General features: G+C 41.2%; 2 protein-coding genes and 2 non-coding genes across 5 annotated transcripts; 2 read left to right on the top strand and 2 right to left on the bottom strand.

Moving 5' to 3' along the window:
• Positions 1-617: 617 nt before the first annotated feature.
• rubcnl (rubicon like autophagy enhancer) lies at positions 618-7,684 on the top strand. 2 transcript variants are annotated; one of them, XM_064944342.1, is made up of 14 exons: positions 618-771; positions 1,009-1,113; positions 1,455-2,115; positions 2,258-2,337; positions 3,999-4,191; positions 4,516-4,570; positions 4,711-4,846; positions 5,107-5,246; positions 5,452-5,516; positions 6,087-6,325; positions 6,735-6,796; positions 6,996-7,149; positions 7,281-7,371; positions 7,471-7,684. In XM_064944342.1, exons 2-14 carry the CDS (start codon positions 1,090-1,092, stop codon positions 7,572-7,574), a joined length of 2,004 nt encoding a protein of 667 aa, XP_064800414.1. In that variant the 5' UTR covers positions 618-771; positions 1,009-1,089; the 3' UTR covers positions 7,575-7,684. The 2 variants fall into 2 exon arrangements, with proteins under 2 accessions (XP_064800414.1, XP_064800413.1); XM_064944341.1 differs by having other exon boundaries at positions 1,006-1,113.
• Positions 7,685-8,210: 526 nt separating this feature from the next.
• Positions 8,211-8,320, bottom strand: trnal-caa (transfer RNA leucine (anticodon CAA)). Its single transcript has 2 exons — positions 8,283-8,320; positions 8,211-8,256 (listed from the first exon to the last, which is right to left on the bottom strand). It is a non-coding gene; the product is annotated as a tRNA-Leu (tRNA).
• A 508-nt stretch (positions 8,321-8,828) lies between these two features.
• Positions 8,829-8,937, bottom strand: trnal-caa (transfer RNA leucine (anticodon CAA)). The gene is made up of 2 exons: positions 8,900-8,937; positions 8,829-8,874 (listed from the first exon to the last, which is right to left on the bottom strand). It is a non-coding gene; the product is annotated as a tRNA-Leu (tRNA).
• A 261-nt stretch (positions 8,938-9,198) lies between these two features.
• LOC135519230 (dehydrogenase/reductase SDR family member 12-like) lies at positions 9,199-15,413 on the top strand. The gene is made up of 10 exons (XM_064944343.1): positions 9,199-9,354; positions 9,632-9,765; positions 10,100-10,182; positions 10,739-10,831; positions 11,042-11,123; positions 11,246-11,307; positions 11,568-11,672; positions 11,807-11,897; positions 12,038-12,175; positions 12,318-15,413. Exons 1-10 carry the CDS (start codon positions 9,299-9,301, stop codon positions 12,428-12,430), a joined length of 957 nt encoding a protein of 318 aa, XP_064800415.1. The 5' UTR covers positions 9,199-9,298; the 3' UTR covers positions 12,431-15,413.
• Positions 15,414-19,738: the final 4,325 nt, after the last annotated feature.

Raw genomic sequence — 19,738 nt, 5'->3', positions numbered from 1 at the left:
TTGTCACTTTCATCATTACTTCATCTTCTATTATTATCAGATGATAAGTACAATGCAAATAAATGGATACTCCTGATAGTTCCTCTTTTCTGTTCAAGCTGCATTCTGCAGTGACACAGGGTTCGATAGGCTTAGGGCTGATTTCTGCAACATCTCCTTCATGCTGAACAAAGCATTACTTGCCACTGCAGGGAACCTATCAGGACGACAAAGCAGAATTCCCTACTCTTGACCAAAACATTAATAAGGAAGACTATTACATATGGATTAGGTTCAATCTGTTTCTTTGTGCATGAAAACTCAATTCCCACCAGAGATGTGTGAGCTGTTGGAATGAATGTGTATAAGATTTAGTAGGCCTACTTGTCAAGTCCAATATATAATCATGTGTAGTTCTGAGACACTTCTTGGAGTTTGAGCCTTTGACCTTTGATAAAACATGTATTACACAAAGACATAGCTCACTCGCTATTTGAACTTGGAGTTTGTAAATTCAGAGCTTATTTAAAAATAGCGTATTTATCTAAAGTTATCATTCACTTCATCATTTGTTGAGGAACACCCCCAGAGAGACTTCTTGCGTCTGGTTTGAAAAGGGCATTGCTTTACCACAGACATTTCAACCCAACATTAAATACAGGAAGTAAAGATATCCTCCGACCCACTCCTTGCTCAACAAGTTGACCGTTTTACAGCTGTGTTATTTCAGATGTCATACGACAAAAAGACTCAGGTTCAACCATGTCCTTCATTTTGGAATCACACAAAATGGTGAGTACTTTATAGTTTGACAGAATATGAAATAGTTTCAGAGATTCTAAAGGGGATCACATATGTGATTGTTCTGAAGGTTTCAATACTACTTGTAGGTGTATCTTAACTTCAGTATAAATATAGGTTTGATGTCCCCATTGATATGTTGTTCATTTGTAATATTCTAATGACAGTAAAAAAAAATCTAAATATCCAAGTGATTTTTATTAGAATAATTCTGTATCATTTCAGAAGCTCGACAGAGTCAATGTCCTTCATGTCCATCCGTCAGTCAAACAGTGAGCTCTGACCTGCACTTTATTGTCCAACTCTAATATGGACTCACAAGATATCAAAAAGGTTGGTGTTCATGTGGAAATAGCCCCTTCACAATAAAGATATGGTTGTAATATTAATATCTTTTACAACATTTTATTGTATATGCCTTAATGGGAAAGTGACATATGAAGTCAAATAATCTGTCAAATGAACTTGTAATGTTGGAGATGAGAATATATTCTGTGAATACTGACTCAAACAACGCCACCATGCAAGTCTTATACATTTCAAGTTGATCTGAATATATATTTTCTGCTGGTAGTTTCCATTCAGGAAGTATAACAAGAGCTGTTGTTTTGAAGGAAATTGAGGTATAACTGCGTTCATAGAAAATCTTTCTCTCTCTCTCTCTCTGTGTGAAGTTGGTCAGTCGAGGCACTGCCTCTCCTCTTCGGAAATCCAACAATGTGAGCTGGTATGTGGACACTGTCCCCACATCCCCCTATCTAAGTCCACCACACGGACACTGCACTGAGAAAGAAAGCAGCGGGGAAGAAAAGAGCACAGGGAAGTCCTCTCATGATGATGATGATGATGAAGGACACTTTAAGAGTAATGAAGCACCCGGGAGTTACTTAAACAGGGAGAACCCCTCTCTGCTGACCCCAGGTGATGACAGATATCACCTGCCCAGAAGTAGCCCCGTTATCTCCTGCAGGAGGAAGTCCTTAACATGGCATGGAGATACAGGGCTGTCTCTGTCTGCATTGCCCCCTACTACTGTGGCCCCTCTGGGTCTTAGTAGTGACCCCCCATCAACATCTGACCGATATCATCTTCATCTTACTGAGCCCCCACTGGCAGCAGAGAGGTCAACTGGTACTGTAAAGGCAGAGTCTACCCCCTGTCCCTGTCCTACTATATCTCAGTCACATAAGCCACGCTGTGTCTCCATCTCTGCCAACCTGAACCGCCTGCTTACCAGCGGGCTCCATCTGCCCTTCAGGGGCTCCCAGGGGCCAGGGCTGGACCAGGAGGAGGGTCCCCGACTACGCTCAACCTCTGATGCCCATCCACAATTAGGTAACCTTTTCAGCTGTCCTGATATGGTAGACTTCACAGGTCTTTACAGGTGCAGAGGGAAAATAAGAAAGTGAGAACTCAAGGTTCCTTATGTCTAGTTCACTGATTGATATGTTTTTGTCATTGTGCTTTGACATTAAAGTGCCTATTAAGGATAAAAGACAAAGTGATATTACACACTGCTCTGCAGACATTATCAAGACTGGCTGTGACCTGGACAAGGTAAATTCCCTCTCTGAAACATATTCGGTTAATTATATTTGCTTATTTATATTTTGTTTATTTTTGAAGCATCTACAGTGCCTTCAGAAAGTATTCAGACCCCTTGACTTTTTCAACATTTTGTTAAATTACAGCCTTATTCCAAAATGGATCAATTATTTTTTTCCCTCAGCAATCTATACACAATATCCCATAATGACAACACGAAAACCGTTTTTTATAATTTTTTGCTAATTTATTGAAAATAAAGAACAGAAATACCTTATTTACATAGGTATTCAGACCCTTTGCTATGAGACTCGAAATTGAGCTCAGGTGCATCCTGTTTCCATTGATCATCCTTGAGATGTTTCTACAACTTGATTGAAGCCCAACTGTGGTAAATTCAATTGATTGGACATGATTTGGAAAGTCAAACACCTGTCTATATGAGGTCCCACAGTTGACAATGTATGTCAGAGCAAAAACTAAGCCATGAGGTTGAAGGAGTTGTCCGTAGAGCTCTGAGACAGGATTGTGTCGAGGCACAGATCTGGGGAACGGTACCAAACATTTCTGGAACATTGAAGGTCCCCAAGAACACATTGACCTCCATCATTCTTAAATGGAATAAGTTTGGAACCACCAAAACTCTTCTTAGAGCTGGGCACCCGGCCAAACTGAGCAATCGGGGGAGAGGGATGGTCACTTTGACAAAGCTCTAAAGTTCCTCTGTGGAAATGTGAGAACCTTCCAGAAGGACAACTATCTCTGCAGCACTCCACAATCAGGCCTTTATGGTAGAGTGGTCAGATGGAAGTCACTCCTCAGTAAAAGGCACATGACAGCCTGATTGGAGGCAGCTAAAGGCAGCTAAAGTCTCTCAGACCATGAGAAACAAGATTATATGGTCTGATGGAACCAAGATTTAACTGTTTGAACTGAATGCCAAGCGTTACATCTGGAGGAAACCTGGCACCATCCCTACGGTGAAGCATGGTGGTGGCAGCATCATGTTGTGGGGATGTTTTTCAGCGGCCGGGACTGGGAGACTGGTCAGGATCGAGGCAAAGATGAATGGAACAAAGTACAGAGAGATTCTTGATGAAAACCTGCTCCAGAGCGCTCAGGACCTCAGACTGGGGCGAAGGTTCACCTTCCAACAAGACAACAACCTATGCACACAGCCAAGACAATGCAGGAGTGGCTTTGGGATAAGTCTCTGAATGTCCTTGAGTGGCCCAGCCAGAGCACGGACTTGCACCCGATCAAACATCTCTGGAGAGACCTGAAAATGGCTGTGCAGCAATGCTCCTCATCTAACCTGACAGAGCTTGAGAGGATCAGCCGAGAAGAATGGAAGAAACTCCCCAAATACAGATGTGCCAAGCTTGTAGCGTCATACCCAAGAAGACTCGAGGCTGAAATCGCTGCCGAAGGTGCTTCAACAAAATACTGAGTAAAGGGTCTGAATACTTATGTAAATGTGATATTTCATTATTTTAGTTTTTATATATACATTTGCAAAAATGTCTAAAAACCTGATTTGCTTTGTCATTATGGGGGTTACATCCTTAGAATAAGACTGTAACATAACAAAATGTGGAAAAGGTCAAGGGGTCTGAATACTTTCCAAGGGCACAATATAAACTCTGACATGATGCTTTATGCCTGGTGTGTAGGAGAATGCTCATTTCATAGTGGTGGACATGGTGCTGGAGGCCTTGGAGGGGGTGAAGTGGGCTGTGAGTCTGAGTCAGAAGAGCTGTGGGGCTATGGGGAACCATACAGAGGCCTCAGAGGACTCAGGGGCCCAAATCGGCATCCACCCCTCAAAGACACACTCTCTTGTTTCCACTGACAGTGGATATGAAGGTAGGGAGCAAGAGGATGTAGTAATGAAAGAGGGCTTTAAAATAGTAATGAATTGTCATGAAATTGTCATTAACATTTTGGACCAGATCACGTTGAATGCTTTCCTTTCATTGCCAACCAATGTTCTTGGTGTGTAGAGAATTTATGCAAACACAACCAACCCACCTGGTCATATCAGATGCGTGGTCATAGAGGATTTAGATAGAAAGCCATTTAGGGGTGTGGTAGACAAGGCCCTGACAGAGAAGGATGTCAGTGGGACAATGTGAGAGAAGCGTGTTCTCTGAGTTAATGTTTTTCATATCACCTCTGTTTGCATTGTAGGTTGTGGCGCAAACAATAGACCAATAACCAGAGGCGCTAATATGTCCTTTAAAAGGTAGAAACAAACAAACAGCTACAACCATCACACCTCTGATTAACTGTGATAGTATTCATCATAGTCTACATACAACAGCCTACAAAATCATTCCTATTCATCTTGAGTCTTGTTCTTACCCCCATTATGTCCATACTCAGTTCCCTGGGTTTTCCCATAATGCGCTGCTCTGCTGAGGGCCTAGCCCAGCAGCTGGTGTGTGACTTCAGGAAGCAGTGGTTTCCCACACAGGAGCTGAAACGCGGCCGTCAGAGCATCAGAACCTCGCTGCAGGAAGTGAGAATCACTGTGGTTACAAAATGCCCCTGCTATCAAACACACAAATACAAAAGCAAATTTTAACAGGCATACTTTCTGTTGACAGTTCTATTCCGGCTAGCAGGAAAATTGCAATAGAGTAGATTTGTGAAATATCGTCACTGACACACGAGGAATGACTGTGAAATGGAAATTACTTCAATAGGATGTTTACACCAGACAGGAAGTGTTTACCAATCAATGTAGCAATTTGACTGACTGTCCTACTCAATCCCCAGCTTCCTGGAGGAGTTTGTATGGTGAGTGATGCCCGTCTTAGTCTGAGTGAGGAGATCAGACAGAGAACCAGGATGAGGGGAACTCTGAACTGGGCCCCGCCCCGGTTCCAGATCATCTTCAGCGTCCACCCCACCCAGAGGTCAGTATGGTGTCACACTGACTTCACTGATGATGACTATTCCTACAGGGGATGGGCTTGTGCAAAAGTTTAACATTATTCTCATTGTGTCATGGTATTACTCCCTTTCACTCTCTGTACAATACATTTGTTCTCTTCATTTGTATGTGAATCAATCTGCAATAAGTCTGTTAATGTTTCCTTCATAATTCTGTCTCCTGCCCAGGCGCAGTGAGGTTGTTGCCTCCCAGCACTTCCTCTGTGCAGGCTGTGGAACTGAAATAGAACCCAGTAAGTACTACTCTAGTCCAGAGAGCTGGACACTCTGGGTGATCCACATGGAGCCACAGCAAGCCCTTTAATGTCAAAACTGAGGCAGAGCTCTGTACATATTTCCTTTGCCGTGTGGCGCTCTGAGCTTTCATGTTTCTGGGTGGTTGTGGAGGAATTCTCTGGCGTGTGTGACTGGATGATTTACAGAGCTCACCTGCTGTATATTACCTGTGAGAGGAACAGACACACTGCATACAGTCTCACTCTTTCTCACGCATGCACACACACACACACACACACACACACACACACACACACACACACACACACACACACTCTCTGCTGGGCTTTCACTAACAGAGGCCTGCAGGTCTGCTAGGAGATGATGTTGTTGTTATGGTTGAAGATCCAAGTTTAACTGCTTAACTGTAGCCTTTTTACTCCACCTTGTGAATTCATTTCTGAACTAAACAAAAATCATACAGTGTTGCAGTTCTCAAAGACATAGTATAATCTATCCTGCTGCTTTCTACATTATACATTATATGAATATCAGTCCATCTAGATCGCATTGCTCTCATACCTCAGGATACATCAAGAAGCTGCGCTACTGTGAATACCTGAGCAAGTACTTCTGTGACTGTTGCCAAGGCGGTGCTGAGTCTGTGATCCCAGGCCGGGTGCTGACCCAGTGGGACTTTGGAAGGTACCCAGTCAGTGATTTTTCCAAGCAGCTGCTGGACTCAGTGTGGCACCAGCCTCTCTTCGACCTGACCTGTGTTGGCAAGACCCTTTACAGCAGGGTGCGAGAACTGGACAGGTTCATGGTAAGTAGACCCCTATAGGAGCTAAGATACTGTATACATGGTTTTAACTAGTCTGAGGTCCGTTCTTATTATTGTGCTTGAGTGCGGTGTGACTGTCGACTGAGAATATAAACTGGGCAGGTCAGTGGATTAGGTTCAAGCTAACAACTGCAGGTTTATAGACAATGAGAGATATGGTCTGGGATCAGGTTTACAGCAGTGGTGAATCCTCTTCTTCAGCAGTGTCTGGGGTGCTCATGTCTGTACGAAGAGGAAACTCAGAATAGGGATCTCGGAGTCACTGGGAGAATGTGGATTAGTCTGTGTCTTTGGTTAGTCCTCTAATGTTCAGTGGTGACATGCAGGGAATGTTGCCGAGGCAAATCCTCATACACATATTGATTACATTAACACTCTTCTCCCTCCCAAGGACCTGCAGGAGCAACTACTAGGCATTAAAAGACTCCTGAAAGCATGCAGATTATCTGAGGGGTAAAGACATCCACTTAATGATTCTCCCTTCACAACTCTCTCACACTCTAATTTCTTATGCCAACTTCTTCACCACACATGGCACTTTTATGATCTAGCCTGGGTATTGATTTAGATTTATTATGAATAGCCATAATAGTCTTGGTGCTTGACAAAGTTCTTAATTTCACCCCCTTTGTGCTGTTGTTATTATGCTCAGGGTTCTGAAGGAGTTTGAGCAGCTTCCTGATCACCTGACACAAGAGCCACACCTGTTCTCCATGGATGACCTCCTGAGGGTAAAACGGGGTCAGCTGGTGCCGCTGGCCAGGGCCGTGCTCCGGGTGGCCATCGCCCACGTGGAGAGCTGTCAGGTATATCCACCAGTTGCAAAATCACAGATGGACAAATAAATGTATATTCTAATATCATGACTTCACCTATAACCTCAGTAGTTATGCAGTGCTCAATTGTTGAGACTAAGATCTGTTGCGTTTTATCCCAGGTATGCCTGGCTAGAGGCTTCATCTGTGAGTTCTGCAAGCAGAAGGATGTGTTATTTCCCTTCCAGAGTGAGACCTGCAGACGCTGTCAAGGCAAGTGTTTTTCTGATCAGACAGAGACAGCCCGCTCTTCACCTTGACTTTTTTTTAAATCCATATAAATCTGCTAACGATGCCTCTCTCTCGTTTTAGTGTGCAAGGCCTGTTTCCACAAAGACTGCTTCAGAGATGAGGAGTGCCCTAAATGTGCACGGATCCAATGTCGAAAAAAGCTGATGGACACGTTCTGCCTCTAGAGTATATGTTGGAAGTGTGGGAAAATATCCTCACATTCTTACATGTGTTTGTCTTTTGAATCTGAATACAGAGTATTCCAAATAATAAAATGCTGTGCATTAAAATGTAACAGTATATTTTCTATTTGAATTCACTAAGCATTTAACATGAAAGGAGCAGGTACTGAGTCAGGTACGGACCCTCCTCATTTTACCAAGAAGAAAAGATGCTGCTTAGACCGAATATCAGAATGGGTTTTTAGGAATCTGAGTGGGATTGTGTTTATCTATAATTTTCGGAATTACAGTACTGTACCTTCTGCTCAGTATTACAACAAAAGAATGTGGAATATTGCGACATCTGTTGGACATTTGAGTGAATCACCTCACATTCTCATGGCCATAAAACAATGCCATGCACTTATGTTAGAGTGATATAATTTCTACCTCTATTCACTCATTATGCCGTATCCCAGGACTGTAACATTTGTATTGGGTGAAATAGCCTAAAGCAGTCTGCTGAATAAACCCAGTTGACAGGCCCAAGCTTTGAAATATCATACACTTTACGATTGACATTGTCTTGTAACTATCACAATAAGACATGCATATACTCACCGACAAACCTATATTGAAGAATGAAAGGTACAAAATTATTGTCAGAAGTGGGATTCGAACCCACGCCTCCATGCAGAGACCAGAATACCCCTTTCCAGGAAGGATTTTAACCTTGAGTCTGGCGCCTTAGACCGCTCGGCCATCCTGACAACTATAGTTAGCGAAAGAAAACAGAGCATCTATTCATTAAAGTATCAGTGATCGTCATTTTTTTAGGTAGTGTATAGCCACACTACGATTCTTTTCACAGCCAAAAAACGTGAACCTTACGATATCGTTAGCGAACCATTTCCTTTTTTGTTAGCGAAACTAGCTAGCTAGTTAGCATTTTGTTTGGAAATAGCTACCGTTAGCTAGATAACGTACTACTAGTGATATTGCAAACATATATATATATATATATATATATATATATATATGTTTGCAATATCACTAGTAGTACGTATATATATATATATACACTGGAAATGAAAAATAATATATTACAATAACTTGAGTTGTAGAATAACATTTTATTTGGTATAATGTATGAATTGTCAGTGGTTGAGCTTAGTTTATAATCAACATTATACAAGATATGGCACTTTGTGGGCTCTGGGTTGATAAATTGACGTTGGTTGCTGAATTTTACTAGTTTTGTACCTGAGAAAAAATTATTGTCAGAAGTGGGATTTGAACCCACGCCTCCATTCGGAGACCAGAAACCCCATTACTATGGAAGGTTGAACCTTGAGTCTGGCGCCTTAGACCACTCGGCCATCCTGACAACTGAACTTTAAAGAAGGTAATATTAGTTATAAAGATAAATATATCAGAAGCTCTTTTATATGGTGGATATGATGGATATATAATTAGATTTGTTCGGGTTCTAGGTTCGCTACAAAGTTTACTATTCATTAAACACTTACCAGTATTTACACATTTGTTATTTTAGCTGTATTTAACAAAAGACGGAGGTTGCGTTACCCCATGTGACTGTGTTTGCCCCACCCGTATTGAACGACGTAACGAGTCATTCTTATGAAACGTAAAAAGAGGCGTGTTTTGTCTAGTGTTATGCAAAGTTCAAGTAGCTATATAACTCCACTTAAAAATAATTATCCTGCTAACTAGCTAGCTACCAAAAGATGTCGTTTTACAGAAACGCCGTTTGGTTCGTTAAAGGGCTTCAAGAATACACAAAGTGAGTATCGGTTTTTGATAGCTGGTGTTGCACATGAATGGAATGTTGGAATTGTATAGGTTTGAGTGACCAACACGCGCTCATGCCTTCATAGTTACATATTGATGTTACCAAAGAATCCATGTATTTGTTAGTTAGTAGTCATACAATTACTATACTGACAACCTCAATATTACTGCCGTTACTTTGCCATTTTAAACATGTTTGCTTTATTTTATCTCAGTTCCTTAATCACCATTAACCGTATGTTGAGATGTCTTTTTCTTTTGTTCAACAGAAGCGGATATGAAGCAGCAGCTAAGCAGTTTAATACTGGGGACCTGGACGTAAACCTGAGTGGCAGGTCTTTTGTAATTACTGGGGCCAACAGCGGCATTGGAAAAGCTACTGCCCATGAAATAGCCAAAAGAGGTAAGGCAAAGTCATTGTCCTATGAGTGTTTAAAACAACAATGAATATGGTTTTCACCTTGAAATGTACACCACTAATCTGTAATATAACTGTTGACCATTGTTAGTTGATGATTAACAGTAGATTTATGAGTGAGTGCTAGTAGGTGGGCCAGATGCAACTAACCTCGAGGTGTGGTCGCATAGAGGTTTATATAGACAGACTCACAGACCAATCATGAGGACAATATTGTGTTCAATTCCTCAGATGGCTGATCATTAGTTGTGTGAAGGGGTTCTTTGAGGTCACTATAGTTTACCCAGTTTTTTTATATAAAATTGTGGTTTTATTGCAGGAGGGATTGTCCACCTGGTGTGTCGTAACAAGGAACGGGCACAGGAGGCGAAGGAGGAGCTGGTGGAACAAAGTAAAAACCAGGTAACGAGGACTGAATGACACAAAGAAAGAATCAGTAAAGAAAGAAACACCACACACGTTTATTCATGCCCAGCAACTGTCTGGTGAGGGATGAAGAGCAAGCCATTGAGTCAATTGTGAACAGCTTTGTTCATAGGGTCATAATGTGGCATATTCATGGGGTCATCATAAGTTAGGTGCTGCACAGATTAGCTAGGCTAATCTAACAATGATAAGGATCTGTTATACCCAGGTGGGTGGAAGTTGCGGAGATTTACAGATGAGATTATCTGCTTCCTGCCTTGCTTAGACTGATTCATGTGGACAAGCACTTAGTCAAACAGAGGATGGTTTGATAGTTCCTGCACAGTCATGTCTGGGGGTTGTTACGCCTCTGGTTTGGTAGAAAAGTAACACTGCTGTGTCTATACTCAAGTCCCTGGGTCACACTCACAAAATTCCATGTTTGGCTTCTTTGTGTTCAAATTTGAATACTGTAATCAATCTTTCCAACTGCCAGCGTAATAGTTCAGAATCAGACTTAATGTGGTTCTATGTTGTTTCCTTGTCTGTGCAGAATGTCCATGTTCACATCGTTGACATGTCCAGTGCAAGACAAGTGTGGGAGTTTGCAGAGAGCTTCTCAAAAAGCAACAGCATTCATGTACTGGTAAGGTATCTGTTAGGTGGATGAATCATCTCCAAGCCCCACACATGGGTTAGTCCATTGAATAGATTAAAGAGTTGATAGGCTGCTAGTTTGGATAGGATGATATATGAATGATTCAATAGGAGTGATTGGGTATGATTCAACATGAGTGATTAGATTCATTGAATTAATTCAATACAAGTTTATTAATTATGATTCTTTCTCCCCCAGATCAACAATGCAGGGTGTATGGTAAACCAGAAAGAGCTGACAGAGGAAGGTGTAGAGAAGAACTTTGCTACGAACACTCTCGGTAAGTAAGATCAACCCAAGGGCAGTAGTCACGTCTCATTGGAAACAATGCACACCACATACTTATATAGGTTGATATGTTTTTTCAGTGTTCTTCCTCGTCATTACTGTTCTCTTGGTTAGGTACCTTCATCCTAACCACAGCGTTGATACCAGCCCTGAAACAGGCACAGGACCCACGAGTGGTGAGTCATGTCCTGCCATAGACAGATGACATTGGCCCAATCAATGAAATGATAAAAGTTTGAAAAGTGGCTCTTGTATGGCCTTTCCTCCATTAGTTCTGTTTGTTCTTGTATTAATGTCTAATTGACCAGCAGAGGGCCCAGTGTGTCTGAACAAATGCATCAGAGGAATCTATTACATATTACAAAAGGACATGTTCCACCTGTCTAGCAGTCCAACAGCCCATATTGTCATGATGATAATAACCCCTCTCCTCCAGATCACAGTGTCTTCAGGGGGCATGCTGGTCCAGAAGATGAATGTAGACGACCTGCAGTCTGAGAAGGGGACGTTCGACGGCACTATGGCCTACGCTCAGAATAAAGTTAGGACATTGTGCATCTCCACTACCCACTCACACCTGAGCAAATGCATTACCTAGCCTATGACCGCAAAATAAATTGTTACAGTTCTGTTATATTCTCTGTGAAAGTGATGTGCTGTGTGTTGTGGTGACAGAGACAACAGGTGATACTGACCGAGAGATGGGCGTCCCAGCATAAAGAGATCCATTTCTCATCAATGCACCCTGGCTGGGCTGATACTCCAGGTACTAACACTTATCTAAAGTTAGAAATCTAGACAAATATTCATCAGTACAAGTATTTCTAGATGATTGTTCTGTGTTGAAAAAACTCCCTGTATCTGTGTTGACTTGCTAATGTATCTGTGTCTCTGTGTTCCCTGTAGCTGTCCAGTTGTCCATGCCTGACTTCCATGCTAAGATGAAGAACAAGCTGCGTACGGAGTCCATGGGGGCCGACACGGTGGTGTGGCTGGCTGTCTCAGCAGTGGCCTCCAACCAGCCCAGTGGACTCTTCTTCCAGGGTGAGACACAGGGATGGAGAGTGTTGAGGGGGTATTTTTGCTTAGAAATGCCTCCCTGATAGATGCATCCTAGCTGTTCAGATACCATCCTGCTATCTCTTACATCTGCTCCTCTATTTATTTTTTTCCCATAATGCCCCAGACCGAATGGCGGTGCCCACACACCTTCCGCTGGCTTTATCCAGGTCCTCTCCGGCCGATGAGGAGAAGCTGCAGGCAATATTGGAGCAGCTCGCACACAAGTTCAAACCTTGACCTCTCCTACAGTGGTCAAAAGGTTATGAACAGACACCCTCAAGCCCATGTGTCCGTTGACAAACACTCCTCTTTATAGATATGCACTGTATAAAGCGGACATAGCGGTAATATTTTTACAACAATTTTCTATTTATGATGATGATCTGTAAATTGATTGCTTGCTATTGCTAAGATCAAAGTGTAGCCACACAGAGCATTTCAGTGGCTCATATTTGGGGTAGAGGCCTTCACTGGTCGTTCTGAAATGGACCTGGGGTTTTCCCATCCAGACCTGAAATGCATAAATTTGTAAAAAAAGAAATATAGAAGCCCGTTCAGTACAACTAGACCCGGTCCGTTCCGAGTAAGACAAGCAGCAGAAAGGTCCATTTAAAAAAAAAAAAAGCTACTTTATTAACTGGAGCTGATAAAAAGGGGAGGTAGAGAGAGTGACGCTCTAGCAGGGGCTGTGCTGTGTGTGTAGTATGCTGTGAGAGGGAAACCGCAACCAACCAAGCCGACTTACGCTGTAGTAGAATAATAGCTGCCATTGCTAGGTTATCATCCAATATGATTACGTAGTACCTGTCTTGACTGCACCAAACTGGGAGAAGATAGCTAGGCTAATTGAGGCTGCATGCACTTTCTCGTCCTACACATTTACAAACAACAATGACTCCATTCCACAGGAGGTTGGTGGCACCTTATTTGGGGAGAACAGGCTCGTGGTATTGACTGGAGTGGAATGGTATCAAACACATGCATGGAACACCACAAATAAATAATCCTAACGTTTAAATCTATAAATATACAAAAATAAGACTCATTAATATCAAAGACGAATAGAAACCAATTGTAGTATATAAATACAAATAGAAAATAAAATTGAATTATTACCCTATTGCTAACAAAAAACACAAATAAAACAAACTTGCACAAATCCTATTTTACACAAATAGAATAACACACAAGAGAACCTGATTTATTGCACTTCAAACAATAAACACACAAACTAAATTGCACAACTAGTTGTATTAGTACTGTACAAAGTTAGAGGTGTGCTATTTGATTGCCCTGCTCCCCCTATCTCGGGCTTCCAGTAGGGAGACCTGAAGTCAACCTACCTCCGCCGCCTCCCCATCTTGTACTTCTGAGTGTGAAACCTTCCCAGGCAGTTGCCTGCCTAGCTCACAAACTAGAATCAGGGCACCCACTCGGTGACATGATATCATTGAGGTGACGTGCAAATGAGTGATAGACTATTTGCGCAAATGTCACCATTCGGATTATTATTATTATTAAAATAAAATTGTACGGCCGCCCCCGGCAAGATGCTGGCCATATCGCCTATGCCGAAATCTGCCACTGAACACATGGTTTCTAGGTGTTTGATGCCATTCCATGCTCTGTTCCCATTGGCGGTTCTAGACCATTTCAACTGGGGGGGCCAAGCTGGGGCCATTTGTACTGTTCGAGGGGCCAGTTACATTAGATGTTATTGTTATCTTTTTCTTCACTGCATTGCAGGCATTAGCAGTCAAAAGACCATGTTCATAATCAGCATCGTTGCCACTTTCTAATAACGAATGTAAAAAAAGAACAATAGCAAACATTTTCATACTGCACATTTAGGGGGGCCACAAGGAGGTCCAAAATTGTTGTCACGGGGACACTGCCTGTTCCGGCCATCATTATGAGCCGTTCTCCCCTAAGCAGCCTCCACTGCTCCATTCAGAATATAAAGTAGCAGCCTACCTGTGGGCTCTTCGTCGTTGTAGCCTATCCTTCTCCTTTTAACTTAATTCCATTTTAATTCAATCTTCTATTGATTAGGTATCTCCTAACTTTTGCCCCATGTGGAGGCTCTATGACTGTAGCCTATTACCGCTTTGATTACCTATGATTGGCCAACAACAAGCTACATGCACCAGTCTCGTGAATAAATTATACCATTTCTCTCTTTACTGCAGCAGTCGAGTTCAGGTCTTTATGGGTCATTCTGGACAAGTCAGTTAACATTACACATAGCTGAGACCAGTGACAATCAGATCCAACCCAGACCCGTGACATTATTATTTAGAATTCTCGATCGACCCGATCGAGTATCAGGAATTTGGGTACAGGGGGATCCGTGAAGACCTCTAGTTTGGTGTCATTTGATGCTTCATAACGTTTTACACCGTACTACTTTCCTCAAATTCTTCTACAAAGGCTTTTCCATTAGCTTGAAGGTTGCATACTACGTACAGTTCAGTACTAATACAGTACATAGTGATTACGTCAGAACTTCTGGAAACTGGACCTTCTATTTCAGAATGTGCTCTAGCCAGGCAGCTGCTTTAGGTTGATGGATGAATAAATCATGTTTTACTCAGATTTAGCAGTTATGTTTGGAGTAAAAGCAACACAGCACATCACCCTGACCACACCATCCCCACTATCAAACATGGTGGTGGCAGCATCATGGTTTGGGCCTGCTTGTCTTCAGCAGGGACAGGGAAGATGGTTAAAATTGATGGGAAGATGGATGGAGCCAAATACAGGACCATTCTGGAAGAAGACCTGATGGAGTCTGCAAAAGACTTGAGACTGGGACGGAGATTTGTCTTCCAACAAGACAATGATCCAAAACATAAAGCAAAATCTACAATGGAATGGTTCAAAAATAAACATATCCAGGTGTTAGAATGGCCAAGTCAAAGTCCAGACCTGAATCCAATCGAGAATCTGTGGAAAGAACTGAAAACTGCTGTTCGCAAATGCTCTCCATCCAACCTCACTGAGCTCGAGCTGTTTTGCAAGGAGGAATGGGAAAAAATTTGTCTCTCGATGTGCAAAACTGATAGAGACATACCCCAAGCAACTTACAGCTGTAATCGCAGCAAAAGGTGGCGCTACAAAGTATTAACTTAAGGGGGCTGAATAATTTTGCACGCCCAATTTTTCAGTTTTTGATTTGTTAAAAAAGTTTGAAATATCCAATAAATGTCGTTCCACTTCATGATTGTGTCCCACTTGTTGTTGATTCTTCACAAAAAAATACAGTTTTATATCTTTATGTTTGAAGCCTGAAATGTGGCAAAAGGTCGCAAAGTTCAAGGGGGCCGAATACTTTCGCAAGGCACTGTATATGCATATTATATTTGGATAAACACTCTGAAGTTTCTAAAACTATTTGAATGATGTCTGTGAGTATAACAGCACTCATATGGCAGGCAGCAACCTGAGGCAGACAAAAATCCAACCAGGAAGTGGGAAATCTGAGGTTGGTCGTTTTTCAACTCATTCCCTAATTGAATATATAGTGGGATATTGGTCATGTTGCTCTTCCTAAGGCTTCCACTAGATGTCAATAGTCTTTAAACTTGTTTGGGGCTTCTACTGTAATGGAGAGGCTCATAAGGGCTCTTTGAGTCAGAGGTCTGGCAGAGGGCCACAAGCTCATGATGCTCGTTCACGTGAGAGGTAGCTCACGTTCCATTGGTTTTCTACAGACAAAGGAATTCTCCGGTTGGAACATTATTGAAGATTAATGTTAAAAACATCCTAAAGATTGATTCTATACATCGTTTGACATGTTTCTACAGACTGTAACGGAACTTTTTGACATTTAGTCTGCTCCTAGTGAACATGCATTGTGAGTTTGGATCTGTTTACAAACGCGCTAACAAAAGTAGCTATTTGTACATAAATGATGGACATTATCGAACAAAAAAAATATTTATTGTGGAACTGGGATTCCTGTGAGTGCATTCTTATGAAGATCATCAAAGATAAGTGAATATTTCTAATGTTATTTCTGACTTCTGTTGACTGCACAATATGGCAGATATCTTTTTGGCTTGTTTGGTCTCTGAGCTCCGTACTCAGATTATTACATGGTTTACTTTTTCCCAAAAACTTTTTTGAAATCTGACAGCGGTTGCATTAAGAAGAAGTGTATCTAAAGTTCCATGCATAACACTTGTATTTTCATCATTTATTATGAGAATTTCTGTAAATTGAGGTGGCTCTCTGCAAAATCACCGGAAGTTTTTGGAACTACTGAAAATGCGACAATGTATACTGCGATTTAAAAATATATATAAATATTAACTTTATCGAACAAAACATACATGTATTGTGTAACATGAAGTCCTATGAGTGTCATCTGTTGAAGATCATCAAAGGTTAAAGATTAATTCTATCTCTATTTCTGATTTTTGTGACTCCTCTCTTTGGATGGAAAAATGGCTGTGTTTTTCTGTGACTTGGCTCTGACCTAACATAATCGTTTGTGGTGCTTTCGCCGTTAAGCCTATTTGAAATCGGACACTGTGGTGGGATTAATAGAAGTGTATCTTTAAAATGGTGTGAAATACTTCTATGTTTGAAGAATCTTAATTATGGAATTTATGTTTTGAATTTGGCGCCCTGCACTTTCACTGGCTGTTGTCATATCGACCCCGTTAGCAATCTCAGCCCAAAGAAGTTAAAGATAATTTAAATATCACTTTGAAATTATCTTCTCCGCCCACTTTATTTTATGGATAAAGAATCTGCCATGAAAACTAAACAAATTCACAATGAAAGTTAAATCGTCCATATCGTTTAGATCAAAATAAAACATATCAGTCGTTCAAATTAACATTAATAGTAGTTTATTTTAAAATAAAATCTTCTCACTCCAAAATCTTCTGACATAAGAACAGTCCCAAAATAAATGGTTGAGTCTCTGGGTCACAACCACAAAATACACCTTTGTAATCGATAGCTATTTTGAATAATAAAGGTCTTTACAGGTTAGATTCTAAGAATGAGTTTGTATGATACTTCATCTTATTAGATATGCAATATTTGCCAGACAACGATACTTTGTTCCAGTTTCCTTGTCATAGGACTATATTCCAGTATATTCTAGCAGAGGGAATAGTAACATCTTGATATTTTTCTTAAATACAGTGGGGCAAAAAAAGTATTTAGTCAACCACCAAAAGTTCTCACACTTACAAAGATGAGAGAGGCCTGTAATTTTCATCATAGGTACACTTCAACTATGACAGACAAAATGAGGGGAATAAATCCAGAAAATCACATTGTAGGATTTTTAATGAATTTATTTGCAAATGATGGTGGAAAATAAGTATTTGGTCACCTACAAACAAGCAAGATTTCTGGCTCTCACAGACCTGTAACTTCTTCTTTAAGAGGCTCCTCTGTCCTCCACTCGTTACCTGTATTAATGGCACCTGTTTGAACTTGTTATCAGTAGAAAAGACACATGTCCACAACCTCAAACAGTCACACTCCAAACTCCACTATGGCCAAGACCAAAGAGCTGTCAAAGGACACCAGAAACAAAATTGTAGACCTGCACCAGGCTGGGAAGACTGAATCTGCAATAGGTAAGCAGCTTGGTTTGAAGAAATCAACTGTGGGAGCAATTATCAGGAAATGGAAGACATACAAGACCACTGATAATCTCCCTCGATCTGGGGCTCCACGCAAGATCTCACCCCGTGGGGTCAAAATGATCACAAGAACGGTGAGCAAAAATCCCAGAACCACACGGGGGGACCTAGTGAATGACCTGCAGAGAGATGGGACCAAAGTAACAAAGCCTACCATCAGTAACACACTACGCCGCCAGGGACTCAAATCCTGCAGTGCCAGACGTGTCCCCCTGCCTAAGCCAGTACATGTCCAGGCCCGTTTGAAGTTTGCTAGAGAGCATTTGGATGATCCAGAAGAAGATTGGGAGAATGTCATATGGTCAGATGAAACCAATATAGAACTTTTTGGTAAAAACTCAACTCGTCGTGTTTGGAGGACAAAGAATGCTGAGTTGCATCCATAGAACACCATACCTACTGTGAAGCATGGGGGTGGAATGATCATGCTTTGGGGCTGTTTTTCTGCAAAGGGACCAGGACGACTGATCCGTGTAAAGGAAATAATGAATGGGGCCATGTATCGTGAGATTTTGAGTGAAAACCTCCTTCCATCAGCAAGTGCATTGAAGTTGAAACGTGGCTGGGTCTTTCAGCATGACAATGATCCCAAACACACCGCCCAGGCAACGAAGGAGTGGCTTCGTAAGAAGCATTTCAAGGTCCTGGAGTGGCCTAGCCAGTCTCCAGATCTCATCCCCATAGAAAATCTTTGGAGGGAGTTGAAAGTCCGTGTTGCCCAGCAACAGCCCCAAAACATCACTGCTGTAGAGGAGATCTGCATGGAGGAATGGGCCAAAATACCAGCAACAGTGTGTGAAAACCTTGTGAAGACTTACAGAAAACATTTGACTTCTGTTATATACCCTTTGTTGGCAATGACAAAGTATTGAGATAAACTTTTGTTATTGACCAAATACTTATTTTCCACCATAATTTGCAAATAAATTAATTCAAAATCCTACAATGTGGTTTTCTGGATTTTTTTTCTTCTCATTTTGTCTGTCATAGTTGAAGTGTACCTATGATGAAAATTACAGGCCTCTCTCATCTTTTTAAGTGGGATAACTTGCACAATTGGTGGATGACTAAATACTTTTTTGCCCCACTGTACATGTTATTACACTTATAGTTTAAAATGTCAACTACTTCCAGCTGTACTGAGGCTACAAAATCCTTCTCCAAAAAGAAGAATAGCACCTTTTTAGGGACAGCTCTAACAAATATTTGAAACTCCTCAGGAGTGAATGTAACATTGTGTGTTCTCATGATTTCTGGATAATCATATAATTGTCCATTGTTATTCGATGTTTTAACCCAGATAATATTGTTGTCAACCCTGTTCTGGAAAAAAAGACTTGTTGTATATCTATGTGGGGGAAATTGTTGTACATGAGGTTCCAAGTTAGAAGTACTTGTTTATGAAAGTTAGCAAGCTTAATAGTTGCATTTGAGTAAGAATTCTAGACCACGATTCTGTTTTGAAAATTAAATGAGGGATTATATTCCAAATGCAATCCTTATTTCCTAAATAGTTTTGTGCAAAATTGTAATCAGTAAAGTAACTTTTGGATTACCCAAACTCAGTAACCTAATCTGACTACATTCAGTTACTTTTGGTTTAAATGTCTCATTGATTCGAGTTGAAAAATAAATGCTGTGCTCATAGAATGGCATGCTTTGAGCACGCCTGAAAGTGCTATTTACATGTGAAAAATGAATGCCATATGCTGCATTTGCTATAGGCCTATTGTTTACCTTTTTGTTGGTGACACTTTGATATCTTGATAATATGCAGCTGTTTAAAGGGAACATCCACAAATGAAACAATAACAAAATGAAAGCCCGCCTCTGTTTTGCTGAGGGATGGGCCTGGAGAAATGTAACCACTCTCAAA

The sequence above is a fragment of the Oncorhynchus masou genome, chromosome 29, assembly GCF_036934945.1.
Source record: "Oncorhynchus masou masou isolate Uvic2021 chromosome 29, UVic_Omas_1.1, whole genome shotgun sequence".
Taxonomy (NCBI): Eukaryota; Metazoa; Chordata; class Actinopteri; order Salmoniformes; family Salmonidae; genus Oncorhynchus; species Oncorhynchus masou.
Note: the sequence above shows the minus strand (reverse complement) of the source record. Positions and strands in the feature narration are given on the sequence as shown.

Excerpts from the sequence above, each read along its gene's own strand:
- LOC135519230 (XM_064944343.1), top strand. The coding sequence starts at position 9,299 with ATGTCGTTTTACAGAAACGCCGTTTGGTTCGTTAAAGGGCTTCAAGAA. Across the intron at positions 9,766-10,099 it reads CCATGAAATAGCCAAAAGAG|GAGGGATTGTCCACCTGGTG; the intron begins GTAAGGCAAAGT and ends GTTTTATTGCAG. Across the intron at positions 11,124-11,245 it reads CTTTGCTACGAACACTCTCG|GTACCTTCATCCTAACCACA; the intron begins GTAAGTAAGATC and ends TCTCTTGGTTAG.
- rubcnl (XM_064944342.1), top strand. The coding sequence starts at position 1,090 with ATGGACTCACAAGATATCAAAAAG. Across the intron at positions 4,192-4,515 it reads CACTGACAGTGGATATGAAG|GTTGTGGCGCAAACAATAGA; the intron begins GTAGGGAGCAAG and ends TTTGCATTGTAG. Across the intron at positions 4,847-5,106 it reads TCAGAACCTCGCTGCAGGAA|CTTCCTGGAGGAGTTTGTAT; the intron begins GTGAGAATCACT and ends CTCAATCCCCAG.